This window comes from Gymnodraco acuticeps, unplaced genomic scaffold, assembly GCF_902827175.1.
Source record: "Gymnodraco acuticeps unplaced genomic scaffold, fGymAcu1.1, whole genome shotgun sequence".
Lineage (NCBI taxonomy): Eukaryota > Metazoa > Chordata > Actinopteri > Perciformes > Bathydraconidae > Gymnodraco > Gymnodraco acuticeps.
In genome coordinates this window covers 2,463,412-2,485,145 of record NW_022990484.1, presented here as the reverse complement: position 1 = coordinate 2,485,145, position 21,734 = coordinate 2,463,412, and the positions used below count along the sequence as shown (strand labels likewise).

At 41.3% G+C, this 21,734-nt stretch overlaps 1 protein-coding gene across 5 annotated transcripts; it reads left to right on the top strand.

The window, feature by feature from the left end:
• Nucleotides 1–1,823: 1,823 nt before the first annotated feature.
• Nucleotides 1,824–19,430, top strand: si:dkey-33c9.6 (breakpoint cluster region protein). Of its 5 annotated transcripts, none has more exons than XM_034226364.1 (22): nucleotides 1,824–2,016; nucleotides 3,683–3,795; nucleotides 4,495–4,599; nucleotides 6,125–6,358; nucleotides 9,103–9,210; nucleotides 9,291–9,345; nucleotides 9,423–9,475; nucleotides 9,624–9,761; nucleotides 9,848–9,969; nucleotides 10,658–10,814; nucleotides 10,896–11,012; nucleotides 11,099–11,174; nucleotides 12,165–12,350; nucleotides 12,476–12,553; nucleotides 12,676–12,773; nucleotides 13,075–13,176; nucleotides 13,770–13,933; nucleotides 14,143–14,282; nucleotides 15,033–15,167; nucleotides 15,629–15,734; nucleotides 15,813–15,954; nucleotides 16,932–19,430. In XM_034226364.1, exons 1-22 carry the CDS (start codon nucleotides 1,965–1,967, stop codon nucleotides 17,031–17,033), a joined length of 2,583 nt encoding a protein of 860 aa, XP_034082255.1. In that variant the 5' UTR covers nucleotides 1,824–1,964; the 3' UTR covers nucleotides 17,034–19,430. The 5 variants fall into 5 exon arrangements, with proteins under 5 accessions (XP_034082255.1, XP_034082254.1, XP_034082253.1 ...); XM_034226363.1 differs by having other exon boundaries at nucleotides 1,825–2,016; nucleotides 10,893–11,012; nucleotides 12,479–12,553; XM_034226362.1 differs by having other exon boundaries at nucleotides 1,825–2,016; nucleotides 10,893–11,012.
• The last annotated feature ends 2,304 nt before the right edge of the window (nucleotides 19,431–21,734 follow it).

The following is a 21,734-nucleotide window of genomic DNA, read 5'->3' as shown; positions in this document are numbered from 1 at the left end:
TAATATGATATTTTGATTTAGGTCATATAACCTGAAGAGTCAGAGCCTCACCAGCCATGAACCTCACTGCAGAAGCTTATATATAGACATCTACGTTTTTTGTGCCCCACCACTTTTGTACATATAAAAACGCCACTGGGTGTTACATTTATCACGTCAGTCCAGTCAGAGAGAAAAGAAAGACAATGGACATATATGAACTCTATCAACAACACGTTCAAACACTAGAATAAAAGCAGCAGCTGTGTTAACATCTGTTTACCTGTAGAGGGCAGTGTTGCACCATCAAAGGAGACTATTATTGGAAAATATCACATAACATGTATTTTCCCCTCTCTGTTAGTTCATAATAATATGATTTATAAAAGGGGCTGATAGTATATTTGTTCTTACTAGGGTTGAATGCTTAATTTTCACAGGTTAATTTTGTATACTGTGCTAGAAAACAACGTTTCATTTGCTTTTTATGAAGACACTTGAAAGGAACTTACTACTTATGGTTAATTTGTTAATAAGCTCCTGTTAGTAATCTATTAATGACTGGTTGTTACTCCACTCTCAGTTGTTATAATTCTAAATCAAGATGGCATTTTATTTAGCGTTATGTTTTACCTTTGTATCAACAGATATGTGTGTAAACTGTGTCACTTGAATGTGCTGTAATAATATCTCACATCAGTAATATCACTCGGTCTGCCTATTTCCATCTACGCAACATCAACCGCCTCCGCCCGTCCCTTAACCCTAAGACCACCGCCATTCTTGTTCACACCCTGGTCACTTCCCGCATCGACTACTGCAACTCCCTTCTCTTTGGTCTCCCTCTCAAATCCATCCACAGACATCAACTGGTTCAGAACTCTGCCGCCCGCATCATCACCAGAACCCCCTCCATTAACCACATCACTCCTGTTCTTCAGCAGCTTCACTGGCATCACCAGAACCCCCTCCATTAACCACATCTCTCCTGTTCTTCAGCAGCTTCACTGGCATCACCAGAACCCCCTCCATTAACCACATCTCTCCTGTTCTTCAGCAGCTTCACTGGCATCACCAGAACCCCCTCCATTAACCACATCTCTCCTGTTCTTCAGCAGCTTCACTGGCATCACCAGAACCCCCTCCATTAACCACATCACTCCTGTTCTTCAGCAGCTTCATGGCTCCCCGTCAAATCCCGTATCGTTTTTAAGATTCTGCTCCTCGCCTTTAAGGCCATCCATAACCTCACTCCTCTGTACCTCTCCGACCTCCTGCACATCAACACACCCATCCGCACTCTCAGGTCTTCTGCTTCCCTCAGCCTCACTGCACCCCCCTTCCGTTTAACCACCATGGGGTCTAGAGCCTTCAGCCGCTCTGCACCCCGCCTGTGGAACTCCCTCCCACCTGACATCCGCAACACTGACTCTCTCCCCATTTTCAAATCACGCCTCAAAACATATCTCTTCACACTCGCATATCCACCCTGATCATTATCCATCACACATCCTATGTTTTTATTGATTTGGTTATTTGATTGATTTATATACTGCATTGTCTTGTTTATGTCTCTTATGCTGGTGTTATGTATTGTGTATCTTGTTTTTTATGTGTTTGTACGGCGACCTTGAGAGCCTTGAAAGGCGCCTATAAAATAAATGAATTATTATTATTATTAATATAGCAACTAGGTACAGATAAAAACAATTAGTCATAATTTCAGTAACTAATCAAGGAACTCTGAAGATTTGATTAATAAATACTGTGCAGCGAGTATGGTGGAATCAACAAATTGCCAGGAAGTGAAGTGCAACTGAATGCTTTACAAACAGGTGGCAGTTCTCATAGTTTATTCACCAGATGGACCGGAAGCTGTGTTTTTTTTTAACTTTGTTGAGCACACTTACCAGAATGAGGAAGTTTAGTGCCTCCCACTGCGTGTGTTCACATGCTGCGACTGCACCGCGACGACGAGACCTCCGATGGACGTCTACCAGGAGGCTGTGGGATATCTCACGTCACAGCATGTACCAGGTGAGACAGGAAGACGCGTTTGATAAGAAAAAGTTCATTTATAATGCATTATACCTTCTGTTTTAACAACAACACTGAAATAACCCAACCCCCGAAATGTAGTCATGCACTCATTATGTGTTGAGAATGCATGCATGTGTCTACTAGGGATGTGCATCTCCATCACTGAGGCCGATGCGATGCGCATCTCGATACGTTGCCACGATACGATACATTAACGATACATTTGAAACACCAGGTGATGCGATACGATACGATTCACCCCTGTTGCGATACAGTTCGATACGATATGATTCAACATTATGCGATTCGGTGCGATACGATGCGATTCAACACGATGCAAAAATAATGATACTTCAATATGGTACGACAGAGGATTTTTGTTTTATTCCTTATATGCAGCAAATCATACATTAACAAAAAAGTGCTTTACATATTTGGTACTGCACATCCCATCATGCCGTTTATTTGTTTACCTTTAAAAGCTCTCCAGAGTACAATTGTATAACACCTCACAGTTAAACAATGTAAGGATGCATTGCTCATGATTAACAATGTGCAAATAACAGCTACCATAGAGCAATGCCCATACAGCTGCCAGCCTGATGTGCTTAACACTCATCCATAGGCTAACTCACCAGATAGCAGAAAGCAGAGGGTTCTATAGGAACAATAAAGAATACAAATAACCTTTCACAAACAGGTATTTCATAACTGCTTACAGTAAGGAAGACATTTACATTATTATTATTGGCCGTCACAGTCTGCTGTAAACTAAACACCACTCTCTGACAGAACACCTCACTGAGTGATTTAACTCATGTCTAACTTTCAGGTTTCTCATTTCAGCCGCAGACCCCATGTCGCCTCTTTATGTGCGTCGCTAAGTTCCTCGTACTACTTGTGTACTTTAAATCGGCTCGGCATCGTTAACAATTTGCGAGCGATTTTTCAAGTTGACCGTCTGTGCCGTGCACATATACCATCAGGACGTTACTGATGGGGTGCGGCTGCGGAGTGATACTGTGTGTATGCAAGACCGCATCTAGGACGGATCTATGTATCATGGCTGTAGACCTGTTAAGTAATAAAGATACCTCATACAAAGGTCTACGGATACCTTATTACTCTCCATGACCTGCGGTCAACTAAATAGCATAAAGGACTATTACACCGTCTTTCTTGAACAATCCGAAGTCTTGGCAAACGTTTGATTTGTAGGTATTTTTCGGTGCGCTGTGTTTCTCTTTCTCCTCAACTTCCGTGTGTGTTGATAACTGAGACTCTCGGCCTCCGTAGTGGCGAAGCAAATATCAAAGATCGTCTCTGCTGAGCGTTGACAAGATGAGGGGATTTTATATGATGAATCGGTTTTTTACCGATGCAAAGACGCTACGCAATCGATGCATCGCGAGTTCAACCCGGTTCAACTCAAACTGTAGCCGATGTGCCCTCTTTCAACCGGTGCACTCGCATCTTGAACGTTTATGCCGGTGCACCGATGCGAATCGGTGAATCTTAACATCTCTAGTGTCTACAGCACAATCTCATCATTGATCTTTTAAGGAACAACTTCACGAAGAGGGGAAGCAGATAAGGGAACTTACCAAATATTCATCCCACATACTACATTACTAGTGATGCATCGTGTGTGTTTGTGTGTCAGCTGCAGTCCAAACGGAGACTGAGGTCATGGAGGAGGATGTGTTCCAGGAGGAAGCCGATTCCTGTCCTCTCTCTCCTCTTCATCCCCAGAGCGTAGACTTCCCCGACACCCCGGTACGTTTTTATGTTTGAAGATTCAAAACCTTTTTATTATTTGTACAGGTTGTCCGTCCTATTATTCTGAACGTGATATCTTCGTCCGAGGTATTTCTTTACATTTGGCACAATCTTTTGTTATGTAGACAAAACTCAAGAATGAATATGCACATTTTGGATTTTGCACACAATGTCTTGAATGAAGTGATTCACTTTTTCGGTACAAACAAATGTAAATTCGCGACAACTTTGAGCTGCTTATCATCGTTTTTTTTATTGTACCAGTTGTTAAGGAAGGGGAAAACATGAGGTTTAAGTGGGGGAAGACTTTATGTACATTTCATTACCGTATTTGTTAATACAAAAACAATACGTGAATTCATGTTTGCCTCCACGTCCAACTGACTTCAGACCTTTTCTGTCCCTATCAGAAAATGTATTTAAAAAAGCCGGGGAAGTAAAAACAATAATCATTCAATGTTATCGTTGTGTTTTGTTGGATTTACTTCCTTTTTCCAAACCTCAGTGTGTAGAAAAGTATTGAAGAAGTAACCTGTTGACTTAGAGACATTTGAGTTTTATTACACCAAACAAAAGGCATATTTCCTGTTTTATGACTATCAATTATTAATCTGATTCAGCCTAATTGTATTTACTTGTATTTCAAATGTCCCAACACTGACTTTGGGAATATTTGTTGGACGCCTGTGATTCCAGACGTTATCCAGCCCCGAGGAAATGCTAGAGAGGAGGCTCACGGTCCTGAAATGCATCGTGGAGAGTGAGGAGGTCTATCTCAGAGAGCTGGAGGCCCTGCTGATGGTAACAAACACATTCAAATAATTATCTTATTTTAGCATCAAAACGTGCTGTCAACTCACGCTATTCTCTGGTCTATTCTATTTTGCAAAAAAGTGGAATAACCCCGTTTAAAATTACAGTTAAACTTCCCCTTTGTTATTCTGCTGTCACCAAATAAAAGAAAATAACTCTTTATATCATGTAGCCTGCCGGAGAATCAGAAAATCACTTTTATTTTGAGTCCAATTTGAAGGTAAGGTAGTCCTTGGTTTGTTTTCTGTGTGTATACTGTATCTGAGTGTGAGCTGCTGTAGGGTGCGGTCAGCGTTGTGTCATACAACATTATGAGTGTCCTGATTGTTAGCTTCCTTGTTTAACAACACTATGTTCTCCACTAGAGACGAGGTTCCCCTTTTATTTCTCTCAGAAGATTGATACCCCTCTCATGCATAAAGTTAATATGAAGCTACGGCTAGCAGTTGGCTAGCTTAGATAACAACATGCTTACTGTAGCTTATGAACACATTTGAGAGAAGTATCAATTATCTAATTTAAAGGTTCCCTATTATACTGTTTTTCATCAATATATCACAGGTCTCAGATATATACAAAACATGTCTCTGAAGTGTTTGGCTCCAAACACCAAACAGATCATTGCAGCATTACCCATAATCCCCTCTGTTTCAGCCCTGTTTCCAAAGTGCTGATTCTCTGTCTGTTACTTCAGATGAAAATAAGGAGCCCCTCCCCACGCCCCTCTGAGAGACATTTGGTTAAAAAGAACTCAATGGTGCTCTAGGAGGAGATTCAGGTGATAAGGGGGGGGGGGGGGGGGGGTTTACCTTGGTTGCTGATTGGCTAATGGTTACACAAGCCAACAAACGTTATGACATCATAAAGTGGCCAAAATCTGATCAGCTCATTTTCAGACAGGTTTTTATAGAAATGGATCAGGATGAAAAGAGAGGGGATCTTTTTTCCTGAAACTTTCAGAATCTCTTTCCACAGAGGGGACACATGTTGATGTAGAAGAGACATGAAGAAGAGGGGACACATGGTTATGTAGAAGAGACATGAAGAAGAGGGGACACATGGTTATGTAGAAGAGACATGAAGAAGAGGGGACACATGGTTATGTAGAAGAGACATGAAGAAGAGGGGACACATGTTGATGTAGAAGAGACATGAAGAAGTTGATTTAGCATAATAGGTGACCTTTAACTTCTGCAAGAAGCAGGACGTGATGGTGCAAGAACAAATACACCACATTTCTTCTATTTGTCCGCTATTTAAAGCAACTGCCTGTATGCATTATTTTCTTACACAACGTGACTCATTCGACCCAAAAAAACGTGCTCAGAGTTGTGGGTGTGTATATTTCTTACAACATACTGTGTGTGTTTGCTGTCAGCAGTGCTAAAGTTGAGAGGCTGCTCAAACGCACCTAAATGAAGCTTTGGGGGCTGAACTCTTGATTCAGTACATTCACACTTTGCATCTCTGCTTGTACGGCTCAATTATTCCCCTTCTTTTTATTTCCCTGCAGCCCATGAAGGCCCTGCGCGCCTCAGCCGGGACGTCCAAGCCGGTTCTGTCCAGTCAGCAGGTCCAGACTGTGTTCTACCAGGTGCCTGAGATCAGTGACATGCACCAGAGCTTCTTCTCGGGCCTGAAGGAGCGTCTGAACGCACACTGCCGCTCTGAGCCCGGCCCCGGGGAGGACGGGCAGATGAGCTACACCGGCTTCGAGCTGGTGGTGGGGGACCTGTTCCTGAAAATGGTGAGTCGTCGTCTATTGTGTCATGAATAAAAATGTACCTAAGAAATAAAAAGGCTACAACTCGTTTCCTTTGTTGGTTGGGTTAGGTTTAGACATGAGTCGTGGGTAGAATTAGGGTAGGAATCCAATTAGAGTGAGGGTTAGGGTTAAGGTCATGCTATCAGGAAGTCCGAGAGCAGTGCCTTCTCAACAATGGCTGTTTGTTTCAAGAAAAATGACTGTCAAAAAAATAGCCTTGGTCGCATTCATTCACCTCATTTATATTTTCAATTCATTTTCATTTAATCGTTTATTTAGCAGGGACAATGCACGTTAATGAATATGCCGGATTTTAGCTTGGAGCTAATTTCCATCCCTCACATAAAACATTTAAGAACACGACAATTATAAACATAGCAAAATGAAATACATGATATGCAAAAGGTGCAAAAGAGCAAGAGCAGCATACACGTGGCAATACAATGTAGCAGCAACGACATGTAAAGTGCAAGATAAGATACAAGAGATGCATACTGGGGGGGGGGCAGTCCATGTAAACATTTATAAATAAAGCACATACTTTTAAAAGACTTAAAATTGTCAAAACTCAAGAAATTGTGTTTTTCAAGGATGGTACAGAGGTGGTATGAACGTGGCTTTCTGTCAAACACCTTGATAGCTCTCTTGTACAGCTGTTCTATGGGTTTCAGGTTTGTGGCACAAGCAAACGACCAGTTTGTAAAACAGTATTCAATGTGGGATAGAATCATACAGTGGAGGTCTGACTTTGCAGCATTGACAGTTAAGAAAGGTCTAATGTGTTTAAAATGTTGCAAGTTGAATTTAACGGTATTGGATACTTTCTTAATATGTTTCTTAAAAGTCAAGTTCGAGTCCAGTATGACTCCAAGATACTTGAAGTGGGAGACTAGTTCTATTTCTGCTCTGTTTAAAACACGTTGGATCCTTGATTTTGACTGAACATCACGCATACTGTTTTTTTACGTTGAACTGTAAGCCAATGTCATTGTTTTGGTTAAAACACTTTCTGTTGCTCCAAGTGGCTAAACAGTCAATCGATGCTGCTCCCATTAAATCTCAAAACTAATATCCAGTTTTTTTTCTTGCTGTCAATGATTTACAGTTAATATGATTTAATTTAATTTGAATACAGTTTTTAGTATTCACACATCCATATAACCTTTTTGGATTGTGTTCATTTTTACAAGAACAAAATGGTATGTATTGTTTTAATAAGAATAAAACCAAACCAACATTTAAAAAAACATACATGTTTGCCTGTCTCAGCACAGCTGTAACTAATGACGCTAACGAGGGCTCCACAGTGAAGCCTGTCAGAGAGCCAGCTGTGTGCAGCCCTCGTTAGTGTGATCTGTTCCACCTGTGTCTCTCCTGCTTTGGGGAGGGCCAGTGTACACACCTGTTAACCTGGGTTGCGGTCGGATAGTTTAAAAATCAGCTCCTAAGTTCTAACCCTATCTCCTATTCCTTGACCTCTGAGTGAAACGTCACGGGGTTAAGGGATAGTGGATAGGAGAATTCAAAAGGACTTAGGAGAAGAGACTGCGGTACTTTAGAGAATCCGAATGCACTTTCACTCTCCGACTGTTTATGATGCGCCAGCGGACGTCATTTTGTGCGTCTGCTGCTGTGGGGAAACTATGGAAACTACAGTTTTCTATACAGCGGACTACAACATGGATGTTCAATAAGAACGAGGGACTCATCTAGAGACTCTGCACCGTGCTCTGATGGTGTTGCTTTATGCTTTATGAACGTGGACAACAGAGAAACATATTCTTCATGACCAAAGCTGGAATTGAAATAAAAAAGGAAAGTGAAACTTATGCTCGTCACCCTCTCCCTCCGGTCCACATTAATACAAATGATCCCAACACGTATGATTATGAACTATGAACATATCTTAAAATCAATACAAATGTATTTATTATACACGTTAGTCCTTAACATCTATCACTGTGTATATCACCATTCAAACATCTTTTAAAAGTTGAACAAACCCCACACAGCTCAGTGAAATGTTGACTTTATTTGATCATTTCAGTAAAAATTAACGTTAATATTTCTCTTTCATTATAATACTGATGAACGTTCAGAACAAAGCACTTTGGCAACTTACCACATACGTTTTAAAATGCTTAATAAGCACTGTAACTTTCATGATATCATTTCTATATATACAGATATAACTGTTCTTGATAGTTCTCTAAATGAGGGTGTGTGGCAAGCGGCTTAAATCAGAGCTCATCATCAGGCACATGTTGCTATGCTAACCTCTCTTATTATGAACGCTACTGAGGCTGATAGTAACATTATTGGAGCTAAGATGAAAGCAGTGAATGAATACAAATGACCAGAAAACAAACCTGTGTTTTGAATCTGGTCTGAATGAGTTTGAAAACACTGGAATCAGAGTCCATGCAGACTCAGCATGACTCATGATCTGAAGTGTCCATAAACGATGTGTAACACCAAAAACAAAATCTTGAAATCTTGCAAATATTTGCACGTGGCTGAGGGCGAAAAGTGCATTTGGAACAGATTTAGCGAATAAATTATGAACTACAAGAAGTATTTGACGTCTTTATATTCTGGAAGACAATATTAGAACAATGATTTGCATTTTGAACATTAGATCATAAAACAATGTTTTAGAAACATGGTGTTTCCCCCCCCCTCGTCCCACCTCCCCCAGTCATCTATCTGATATTCTGCGTCTGCAGGTCAACCAGCTTGGTCTGTACGGTGGTTTCATTGGAAACTATGAGGAAGCTGTTCAAGTCGTTCGCAAGTGCACACAGTTGGACCCTCGCTTCCGGACCCTGGCCCAGGTACCACACACCTCCAAAGGAGCACGTACTGGGACATGTTAAAACTTATCCTAACCTCACCTTTTCTTCCGTCTCTCCAGAGCATGATGTCCAACATCGGCTCGGACAAAACTCGTACCAAATACACATTTGAAGGTACAGAATCTAAATGTGTGGTTTTTGTATGACTTATTGGCGGACACAGTGTCTGATTGCTGTTTTTGTCATTGCAGCGCTACTATACAAGCCATTGGACAGAGTCACCAAGACCACACTTGTGCTGCTTGTGAGATAATCATTCATTCTCAAACCTCCCATAGCTTCTACTGTTCTGATTATGCTCATCTTTCCAACCAACTCCAGTACCAGGAAATAGCCTTATCCTACTTTCTCCCCACACTTTCTGACTCGGCATCCTCTCTGTGATCCTGTAGGACCTCCTGAAGACGACTCCAGAAACCCACCAAGACTTCGCACTGTTACAGGAAGCTCTCAGATTGTCCCGCAGCTTCCTGTCTGGTGTCAACGAGAGTTCACAGAGCAAACGAGGGGTCACGCTCAGTCACGGCATGGTGAGGCATACACTGGGCCAAATCTGGCCAAGATGGTTATGAAAAAGTCGTTGATACTTTACCCCAGAACATGTGTGACTCAACAGAGACGTAAGCTGATGCGTGACGGCTTTGTGGTGGACGCGAGCGAGGGGGAACGCCACATGCGTCACCTCTTCCTCTACACCGACCTCCTGCTGTGCACCAGATTCAAACATGCAACCAGAGGGTGAGCTAGGGCTGCTCGATTATGGCAAAAATCATAATCTCGATTATTTGGGTCAATAATTGATATCATGATTATTAAAAACGATTATCCATTTACTTTGAAAACATCAATTTATTGGAGAAAAAAAATGTGAACAGTATGTTTTTAACAGTTGATTACCCTGAACTTTAAGTATAAAAAGAAGTAATAATAATAATAATAAAAACAAATCGTTTTATTTCGATTACGTTGTTTTCGTAATCGTTGCAAGCCATAATCGTAATTGCGATTCAAATACGATTAATTGAGCAGGGTGAGCACAGAAAGAGAAACCGTTGGGGTCATAACGATTTGTTGGTCTTGTGTAACCATTAGCCAATCACCAACCAAGGTAACCCCCCCCTTATCACCTGAATCTCCTCCTAGAGCTCCATTGTGTTCTTTTTAACCAAATCTCTCTCAGAGGGGCGTGGGGAGGGGCTCCTTGTTTTCATCTAAAGTAACAGACAGAGAATCAGCACTTTTGAAACAGGGCTGAAACAGAGGGGATTATGGGTAATGCTGCAATGATCTGTTTGGTGTTTGGAGCCAAACACTTCAGAGACATGTTTTGTATATATCTGAGACCTATAATAAAGTAATGAAAAACAGTATAATAGGGGACCTTTAAAGAGACCATCAGCTTATAACACTGCATGTAATCTTCCAGGAAGCAGGACCAGTACAGGTTCGGCTGGTTTCTGCCCCTCGCTGGCCTCAAACTTCGCTGGGTCTCTGATCAACATCGTCCTCCAGACGCACAGCTTCGCCTACACACCATAAGAACAAAGATGCACCTCCTACGTCAGCAGCTACGACAACACGCAGTATGTTTTGACACAGAGAGAAGAGTATGGGCAGTGTTTTTAACAGCTGGTTAATTTATTTCATGTGTTTGTGTAAAGCAGGGGTCCAAGGGTTTGGCTTTTGCAGCTCGTAGCAGAAAGAAACTGGAGCAGGTGGAGCTGATGCTGCTCACACACTCCCCGGTTTACACACTGGAGCTGCACAGCCCCAGCGGCAAGGTATACACACATTATCTCTGACATCGCAGTTTTATATAATAATCATTCAAAGTACAATTTAAAAAATCTGTTTTACCTCCCGACAGAGTCACACTCTCCTCCTCTCCTCGCTGTATGAGCTTGAAGAATGGAGGGAAGCCATTCACAAACTCACTACAGACAGTAAGTCCAGTTTCTTTCACACCAATCTGCCACAAGATTTTATTTAACGTTTTTTGGGGTCTAGAGCTTACTAACAGTTGTTGGAAATCAATACATTTATTAGCAAGCAGTACTGGAGACGTGTCAACACTATGGTGGTTATTGAGAAGTACGAAGTGTTAGTTAAGGGAGAAGGTGCTGTGAGACAGTCTGCATAGGGGAGAAACACATTTGAAAAATCCTGTGGAGCCAAACACCGTTCTCTCAGGTCACACACACACACACACACACACACACACACACACACACACACACACACACACACACACACACACACACACACACACACACACACACACACACCAGTGTCATTGCATGGGTTCTTACTACATACACTAAGGAAAAATGGTGCTAAGAAACACAAGTCTGCATAGTGCATCGTCACCAAATCAGCATCAACTTAACTTTGAACAGTTTATCAAAGCATTGTTAACCAAATGTTTTTTGTTTTTGATTGTTGGATGGACAAAGCAAGCAGTTTAAAGGATTTTTCTTAAGATGGCAAAATGTGGTTTTATTACCATTTAATAAGGAAGCAAGCGTCATATAAAAAGTAGTGAAAATAAACAATAGCCTCAGTCTTAACGAAGCTAGCGTGAAAAATAGGCGTTATTCGGGTTAATGGGTTTAAAAATACTGTATGACGTAGAAAATATGTTTTATCATCCTTGCCAATGACTATTAAAGATAATGCGCAATGATAAAATACATACTTTCTTTTGTATAATTACATTTGTAATGGAAATAATAACTCTATAAACCAGTTCAAACACATTCTATCAAATGCATTAAATTGCATTCGAATGGGAACAATGAAAATGAAAGCCAAGTAATTCACATTTCAGCCTATAAATTGTGAAGTAACCAAAGCCTCACTAGCATTATTCTCCATTAGCTTGTGTGTGTGTTCAGTCAGCTGACTGGAGCCTATATTTGCTGTGTGTTCCTCAGACATAGAGACCGTCCCCCCCGACCTGCTCACCCTCACCAGTGCATGTGTGAAACTGAGAATGACGCAGCAGCCGCCACTTCACAGCACCAACGCCGGTACGACCACCATCTCTGCCCCCTCCCCCGTCCGTCCTCGTCCCCTCTCCTCAGACTCACATCCTGTATCTGAAACGCAATACACCGATTGTGAGCTTGACGCTTTTGATCTTTTAGTGCTGGCTTTCAAACCTTTTCAACACTTTCTGTATGTCTTTCTCGTCGGGACGATTAAATCCAAAGAGCTTCTGGTTATTTATGTCTTTGTCTCTCAGCAGTAGAGGGCGAGATGTGTCTGTGTGGGACTCTGAGTGTGGCCGTGCACTCTGCCTGTGGCCTGCAGCAACCAGCCTGTATGGGAATTACTATTACAATGAATCACAATGATACATATATAAATGTGCCCCCAGTTGAAGGGATTATGTCAGAAGGTGAATCAGAGGTCACTTAGTTATCGGTTCTCTTTTTCTTTTAGCGGTATACGTGTGTGTGGAAGTGGATGGATATGAGTTCTATGATAAACAAGCCACGACACACTCATCAATCCACAGCCTCAACCCACATTGGGACCAGGTGAGTTCAAAGTACAATGTTTATTCACATGAAAAAAAAACTGATATGAAATGCAGATGATTCGACCGCCAGACCAGGGTGGGATAAGACTTCTTCATGTCTAGACAGCATCTGACATGATGTCTTCGGGAGGATTTAAAAGTCGCAGTACGGTCAGACCGTGCTACGCTTTGAACATGATCAGTGGCAGTAAAATGTACACCAAATCCAACCGGTAGCCAGGATCAAAAGACTTTAAAATAAGACATGAACGCTCCTGTTGTGGCTGTAGTGTTAACACCACGTTGTGTCTGTCACACAGGAGCTGGAGTTCCAGGTGGACGCGGCTCAGGAGCTGAGGCTGCTCTGCGTGAGCCAGGCTGATGGAAAGAATGATACTGTCTTGGGAAAAACTTCTGTAAAGGTATGACGTACACTGGGCTTTGGCTTTATTATAAGGACAAATATCCTCTTGAAATCAGGCATTTAACACACAGCTCAGAAGTGCACCAAAAGCTATATCATCTCATCAATGTTTTATATGGAAAATGTGACAGAAGAATTACACCCAGACAGTTTCCGTTTGGATGTTTTGGTGTCTTTCAGCTCTTTGTTTTGGTTTTACTGCCAACATCTTTACTGTTCTAGTACACTCTCACAAGTGTTTCCAACTTTTATCAGCAACTAAACACTCAGATAAACTGACCTCTCAGCACCAAATGTAAAAGTTAAAGTTGGTACTAGCTAGGTCATTCTTAAGAGCGTTTATAAGAGCAAGATATTTCCCTTATAGGTGGTGGAGACCAAAACAGAGAGTAAATATTCCTCTTACATCGAGCAAAATCAAGACTCTGAATGTTGCTCCATAACTTCAGGATGTATTTATAGGCAATTGTTGTTTTTATTTCACACTGTATGTCCATGTTCTTCTGCCCAAAAGTGCATGAGAAAACCATCAATGCTCTCTAATGATATAACTAAATGTTGTTTTTCTTCATTTTTTATGTGGACTTTCAGTTGGAATCTAAAACCCTGAATGAGCGATGGAAGAGACAGACGCTACACCTCGGCCAGGTGGATGTGACCGTCTCCCTGAAGTTCTCCCCCCACCCTCTTGAACCCCCCAGCGCTACAGCTCCTCTACATCCTGTCTTCTGCATCCCCATTGAAATTGTTACTCAGTAAGTCCTTGAAATACAAAATGGGTTGTTGCTGAACCCGTGTGGGCTAATGTGGTTGTTTCAAAGGCTCAGCTACTTTGAAGAAGTGTGGCAGAGTGGGCTGAAGAGAAGCACAAGTGTGGCAAGAGAGGAATCTGAAATGAAGCGACGCTTACATATGAAATATCTGAAGTGGGATTTCCGTACTTATACTTTCTATTGCCTGGCAGACAGGAAGGAGTGATGGTGCCCCACGTGGTGCGCTGCTGCGCCGAGGAGGTGGAGAGGAGAGGCCTGGCGGAGGTGGGGATCTACAGGATTTCCGGATCCTCCAGTGACATCAACACGCTGAAGAGTGTCTTCAACAGCAGTAAGAATCATTCAAGTTTCAGTTTCAGTTGTCATTCAGACAGTCCTTCTGTTTTTGTAAACCTGGCACTGGTTCACACAGACCTCAGCTTCCTGCAGATTTGAAGACCATGCTAGCAGCTCTGACTCACTCACACCAGTATGCTAATATGCTAACGTTCAGTGGGTTTATTGTTTTCCATGTGAGTTTTAGCTAAATGCTAACATTTATTTAGTTCTTAGAAATCACAACTGATGCTGGTTTGAATGTCAGAAGTTTGGTGAGTTTTTTTTATCTCAAATGTAATGAAATGATAATTTAGTGATGTTGATGACGGAATGAGGATCTCTGGATAATTTGGAGCGTTTATCCTCTGGGGACCATGCACAAAATGTCACTGCATCCATTCAATAGTAATCTAGATATTTCCACTGTTAACCAAACACCTTCAATTGGCTCTACAGGAAAAGTCAGGGGATCACCCAAATTCATTTAAGGATCAACCTCTGGGGACCATGAGCATATTACAGTTGTTACAGCAGTCTTTACCAAATGACAATCATGTGGAAATGTTAAAATATCTCATGTTTGCTACACATTTCAAATCCTCCTGTAAAAAACAACTCATTCTGACCCATGCTGCCTATAACCAGCTGCTGTTTCTTAGCACTCTGACAAGACGTTTTCTCTTGAGGTCACAAAGAAGGAAGTCTATGACCTGAGAAGTTGCAGTAACATCTATAACAATCATCATGTGTCTGGCATGCTCAGATCTGCGTGACGCTGTAACCAGGCTGAGGAGGGCGGAAGTGAACGTGGTCTCTGGTGTCCTCAAACTGTACTTCAGAGAGCTGCCGGAGCCCCTCATCCCCGCCGACAAGTTTCAGAGCCTGGCCAGGTCGCTGGGTAGGAAACGTGACAAAAACATGTCTCTATTTAAACCGGTGTTTATTCTCGATTCAGTTTGAGGCGATTACATACTGCAGGTTGCCCCTTTAAGTCTGTATTCTTCAGTCGATGTGTTAAAGAGTGTGTTCCTCTATGTTCAGAGGCCTTTTGCTGTTATTCATAGACAGATAATTCATCACATAAACGGGATTCTTAAATGTTTATTTTCATATAGATTAGTAAACACTGTAATTAAATCACCTGAAATACAATCCCTCAACAAAAGAATTGGTAGAAATTAAAATGCAATATCCATGTTTTTTGTTGAAGGCTACAAGTTGTGGCTTGTAAATGTTGACTGCAACAGCTTTAAATGATTCCGGTATTATTTCATAGAGTAACTCTAACCCCGTTGTTGTTTAAACCAAATAAACTAAACTTGAAGTGCTCTGAACTTCACAGATTTCTCTGTCCTTTAGAGATCCAGGACGTAGACTCCCGGCTGGTCTCCTTGTTCTCCGTGCTGCACTCCTGTCCCGCTCCCAACCGCAACACCTTCCTGTTCGTCCTGCACCACCTCCAGAGGTCTGACAACAATCACACAGCATCAAAAGACTCCTGACTTGAATATATCTTTAATTATTTCTAACATTTTCTCTCCAGAGTCTCTGAGAGGCAAGACACCAACAAGATGACTCTGATTAACCTGGCTACGATATTCGGTCCCAGCCTCTTACGCCTCCCTGTGGCGGAACTGGGACACATCGGCTCCTCCATGGATATCTCTGTGGAGGTGGTGCTGCAGGTGGGAATGTAGCAGGAGAAGGACTGCTGAATAGAGGAGATGATTGATGTTGCGTCTAAACACAGCTCAACACATTCTCTAGCAACATATGGGCTTTGTTTTCTAAACAATTGCATTTGAGGATTTTTTGGTTCTCTGTTTGTATTAGAAAAGATACTGTCAAAAATAGTTCACAAATGAGTCATTTTATATTTATTTCATCCGTTAGTTGTAATGTTTAATTTGTAACATGACGATTTGAATGCCATTTTTGAAGCTTCTCGACAGAATAGAGTAATCATAAAGAAATGCAGAATAGTCTTTTGTTGACCAAAAATAGTCAAAATTTAATTTAATTAACCGGAAATACTGGAGTCACCTATAACTTGACATTTTCTTAATGTCTTTCATTTTTTGTAAAGCACTTTGAATTGCCCTGTGTTGAAAAGTGCTATATAAATAAACTTGCCTTGCCTATAAAATATCAACCAATTGCTAAAACTATTAGAATAGATTTATAAAGGACATGACTACAGGTTGCTACAGCTAGACTAGAACATCTAGATGAATAATTTACAAACAATAACCTATTAAAAGGAAACCCTTCAGATATAAAATAGAACATATTTATTCTGTTTCACTAGGATGTTGCCTTAAAATAAAACAACTATATGAAAAATAATAATAATTAAAGGCATTAAAGGTAAATAACGAGCTCTTCGAAAATAAATTATAATGAATGTGTAAAATAAAAAAAAATTGACTTTACTCAAAAATAGAATAGAATTTTAAACAATTGTTTATTTAGATAAAGAAGGGTTTGGGAAAAACACATTTCTTTATTTCACAAGTCCCGTGGAAAAGTATCCACGTGCATGTTGAAGAATACTTTATAAAACCTATCTGTGTGTGTGTGTGTGTGTGTGTGTGTGTGTGTGTGTGTGTGTGTGTGTGTGTGTGTGTGTGTGTGTGTGTGTGTGTGTGTGTGTGTGTGTCAGGTCCAAGTGGTTTTCTGCTACCTGCAGTGCAACAACCTCCCTGAAGCCCAGACCTCTCTGCCACATGACACAGACTCTGAAGATGAGACCACCCACATGTGAGACCACCACCAGTGTCAAATACTGCTTGTGAAGAAATATCAGCAAACTCTTAACACAATCAAATTATTTATTGATAGAAATATGCACTGTGTCTATTTTGTCAGTGTTTTAAACCTGAAGGGTGACATTTTGATTTAGTGCAGTATCATTAATCACAGATATATATACACTTCTTTTATATGCTGCATTCATTCTCACAAACCAGCTAGTAAGAGGCTTTCAATCTCTATTTTACTGATTTAGACAAAATCACATTTAATTATACAAAAATCCTATGTCAGATACATTTTGAAGATAAAAGTCCAATAATATACATTTTAAGCGTTATTATTTTCTATAAAAGTTCATTTTAAGTGAATAAATATGATTTCTAAATACCAGCATACTCGAAAAAAAACTACAAAAACAAAACAATTGGAAAAAATAAAGTCGATTTTCTTACCTTTATTTTGAGGATTTTACCGGTCAAATGTAGAATTGGCCAGGATAAAAGAAATAATTCATATTAAGTAAAAAAAACGTGGTAATGAATCCCAATATGTCTTCTGTGTTACTGTGGTGTAACTTTCATTATACGGCAGATTGACTAGGTGGCACGGGGAGTAACGTGAAGTTAAAATGTGGTGGAGGAAAAGTCAGGGATGCAGATGTTGTAAAAAAGGGTCAGGGGTCACCTCCCCGAGCCTGAAAACCAATCGGTTACGGTTCAAATCCAACTAGACGGAGTTCACCACGAAGTGCACGGCCCATAAAAGTCACTCACACACACACACACACACTGTGCTGGAAGCCAACACACACATGTTCACGGCCCATGTTCGACCCATCCACACCACAGATGGGGCGTCTCTTTTCAACCGCACCACCTGGGCAGGCCGGGCTTGTGTTACCCCTCAACCTTTTACCCCCCCTCGCTCTTTTGATCACTAATCCTGCAGCCCGACTCCGGCTCTCCAGCACTAATAGACTCTGCCTGGACGCCATAACAACATCCAGAACAAACCGAAAGAAAATGGTGGCTCACCCTTGCTGCCCTCAGAGTCATAAATCACCTGTCCCCTCTAACACGCTGGCTGCCAAAATAAAGTTCCGCCCAGCGACTACAAAGACAAAATGAGGTTCAGGCTACAGACTACAAAGCCCAGGAAGGCCTGAGACGTCCCAGACGTTTGTGACCAACGACGGGACCAGACGACTGGTCCACACCTGGGGCTGCTGGGAACATTTTTACAGGACACATCAGTTTCTGGACAGCACTTGTTCCATTCAGTCACACACACTGACTGTCTCGTCTACAGAGATTATGCAGCCATGTTATTTATGTGGAAATTCTTTGAAACATATGGTGGTAGAGTCATTTGTATACACGTATTTTGGAGATAGACCTAAACAGACCAACATTAAACCTAGATTTCTTTAGGTTTAAGTTCAGGTGAACCCAAAATTATTCTTTTTTAGAAACTGGGATTGTTTTTCAGCCGACCATGTGCCTTTTTTGAATCTCTTTCCTCAGCTAACAAGACATTTGTGAACTTTTAAATGCCATTAAAGAAACTCACAGGCCTTCAACAATGTTTAATTTTATCCTGAATAATGACACTTTTCAGCATCTATTTTACTTACACTTTTGACCTGTGTTTATCATGGCTCTTACTTGTCCAAATGCTACCTAAATGGTTTGGAATTTAGTTGAGATAAAGCACAAGTAAATCCTATACCATATTGAGTTTTATATGTGTGTTCTTTAAATGATATTTCTATGAATTTTTACCCTGTAAAGTGTCTTTGAGTATCTTGAAAAGCGCTCTATAAATAACATGTGTACAGTATATCATACTGGCCCTCCTCAGGTGGAGCTAACTGTACTGTAGGTAGGTTTTTTTTCATTATCAATCAATAATTACAGTCTTTTCACAGTTTGTACACACAAGCTGATCAGAGTTCCCAATGAATGATTGTTTGGGATGTATATTATCTACATTTAAACTGTTTGTAGATGCAAAAACAGCAATCATTTGTGCAAAATGTCGAACCGCTGGTGTGCACATGCTTGTACTGCAGCATGTATACCGTATGTGTGTGTGATGGTGTCGCTGCCCGGAGCTGTGCCATGCTTGATTAGCACTAATCTAGCTGGGAGTCGGGTTGCTGTGTCGTCGGCGTGTCTGTATGGAAGGCATGCATGCTGCGGATCACAGGGATTGACCCTCTGCCTCTCAGGTTAACAGAAGCCCTATGTGTGTGTGCGTGTGTGTGAGTCTCGTGAAAAACGGTGTGACGGTGAAACCGGCTGAACTTGGACTTGAGATCTCGGATGAGAAACTTTGAATTGTGTATGAAGAAAGAGTTTTGAATTTAGCAGTGTGTGTGTGTGTGTGTGTGTGTGTGTGTGTGTGTGTGTGTGTGTGTGTGTGTGTGTGTGTGTGTGTGTGTGTGTGTGTGTGTAAAAGAAAAGGAAATGAAAGGATACAAATACAACTGTGTGTTTGCGAGAGGGCTAGTTGAACTTTGGCTCTGGCTGCAGTGCGGGAGGAGTCACCTCTCGTAAAACCTACCCTCAGCAGGTTGTAAACATAATACCACACACTCATAAGAGAAGAACAAGATCAAGATCCCCCTTTTCAATGTGGCCCCCAACACAGTAAGCCCTGGCTTCTTTGTCCACAGTGTCTTGGAAAAGTGTGTATTGCGCTTCGCAGCAGAACACGCCGCAAGCTTAAGTTGTCTGTTAGTGTCTGTGTAAGTGTGTGTGTTTGGGGAGTTTCAGGATCAAACCCTCATGTCGACAGAGGCTGAGGAGACGACCGCTGACAGGTGCTTCCTGCAGCAACGCAGCAGGTGCTTCGTACACACTCACACACACAAACACACACTCCAAGGGCCTCCAAGACATGATTGTGCATGTACTGACACACACACTCTGTCAGTCCCTACCCCCCATTACTCCCTCCAACACACCTAGTTTGTATATAAGTGCGGATGTGAGCTGTAACACTGCAGTGTACCGTAAATGATGAGATGACTGTTACAGCTACTGCGTCGTACTGTTATCATGCTTTTTTATTTGGATATCTTTGTCACGGCTGTTAAAGTAAATAAAATAAATTCTCTCAATTATTTGAATGTTTAGGAGTTTGCATCGTTGACACGGAGTGCTGCTGTAGGCTAACCCAGAAGTTAGCATAACTTTCCCTTGAAAAAAGCAAGATATTTTCCTTGGATTTGGGATTTTCGCAGCAAGTTTACTCTTTCACACACACATACGGGTTTTGGGCCGAGGGCGACACCGTACTTCCGGTATCAACCATTTCACGCTAGGTGCATACAGAATATCATAGTCGATTGCCTTAATCAATATAGTCAACTCTAAAATATCACATATATGCATTGGCATGATAATATTATTGTGACAAGTGGGGTATTCACCTGGTGTTTCCAGAAGATAGACATAGATGCCAAAATCGACCGAAGGCCACTTTTGAGGGTCGTAATTCCATACATTGTACATCCAACAACTCACACAGCTCTAGTTTACGCTGGTAACGACCTAGAGCACACTCCTCAAGTCCAGAGATGTAATCCGAAGACATGCAGCGATTTCTTTGGTCGTTAATTCAGAAAAAAAACCTAGTGCGCTCTGCCTGGGTACATAAGCTAGCTGTTTATATTAGCATCGCCAGGATTTTTGCACCTCCAGAAAAATGGCGTCTTTATAAAAAAATATATGGCGCGCGTTGCATTGTGGGTAGCTGTGACGTCACTGTGTGTGAAAGAATGTAAATCAAATGTAGCCAGATTTCCCTTTAAATCAGCTTAATGTAAAGTAAAGTGATTAGCTTATCTGAGAGAACCAAAACAATTAGCTTAAAGACGCTAACAAACGTTGTAAAGCTAAATGGACCACAGGTCAAACTATGTGTTAATATTGGAGGATTTCCCTAGTGATTTACTTGCAAAACTAGCTTTTACTTATTTCGGGGGCACTGATTGAACACAATTACATAATCACAATAATATTCATAAAACAATTGTTTTTCTGTTTAGTTTCTAGGGACTCCCTTGGTTTATGTTGGCCCCAAGAAGCTGCTGAAAGAACATGGTGAAGTTGTTTGGACCTCATGGGTATAAAAAGTAAACACATTCAGTGAGTGTTCAGTCCTAAGCATTCATCAGTCAGCGAGTCTATTTTTCACTTTGTATTTTCATTCACAGCTTCAACACGGTGGAACAGCCAATCGCTGACACCGCTGTTACCAAAACAACATCTGTCTTAATATACCCTCAACACCACCACCACCATTCCCCCTGGGCTATGACGCCATATCTCCCAAATGGCAACAGAAGTCATGACGACAGGTTGGTCTGATGCTTTTTAGATTCATATCTGGGCTCCTCAAAGCCTATCTGAGGATTCCTACATGGTAAGAAAATAAGGCTGAAGTTTGTTTGGTCTCTTTGTCAGCTGTCCAATTAGGGGCAGATTGTAGATAGTGTCACATTTCTCAAATAATGTATAGTGTGAATTAAAGGTACAGTGTGTGTGTGTGTGTGTGTGTGTGTGTGTGTGTGTGTGTGTGTGTGCGACTACTAACACACACATGACGAAGGAAAAACCTAAAAAATACAAACCAATATTCAAAATTAGTTTGGAGATATTACAAAGCTATTTCAGTTCAATTTTATATTTGTAATGCTTCTTCT

Excerpts from the sequence above, each read along its gene's own strand:
- si:dkey-33c9.6 (XM_034226362.1), top strand. The coding sequence starts at position 1,965 with ATGGACGTCTACCAGGAGGCTGTGGGATATCTCACGTCACAGCATGTA. Across the intron at positions 3,796-4,494 it reads TAGACTTCCCCGACACCCCG|ACGTTATCCAGCCCCGAGGA; the intron begins GTACGTTTTTAT and ends CTGTGATTCCAG. Across the intron at positions 15,955-16,931 it reads CTGTGGAGGTGGTGCTGCAG|GTCCAAGTGGTTTTCTGCTA; the intron begins GTGGGAATGTAG and ends TGTGTGTGTCAG.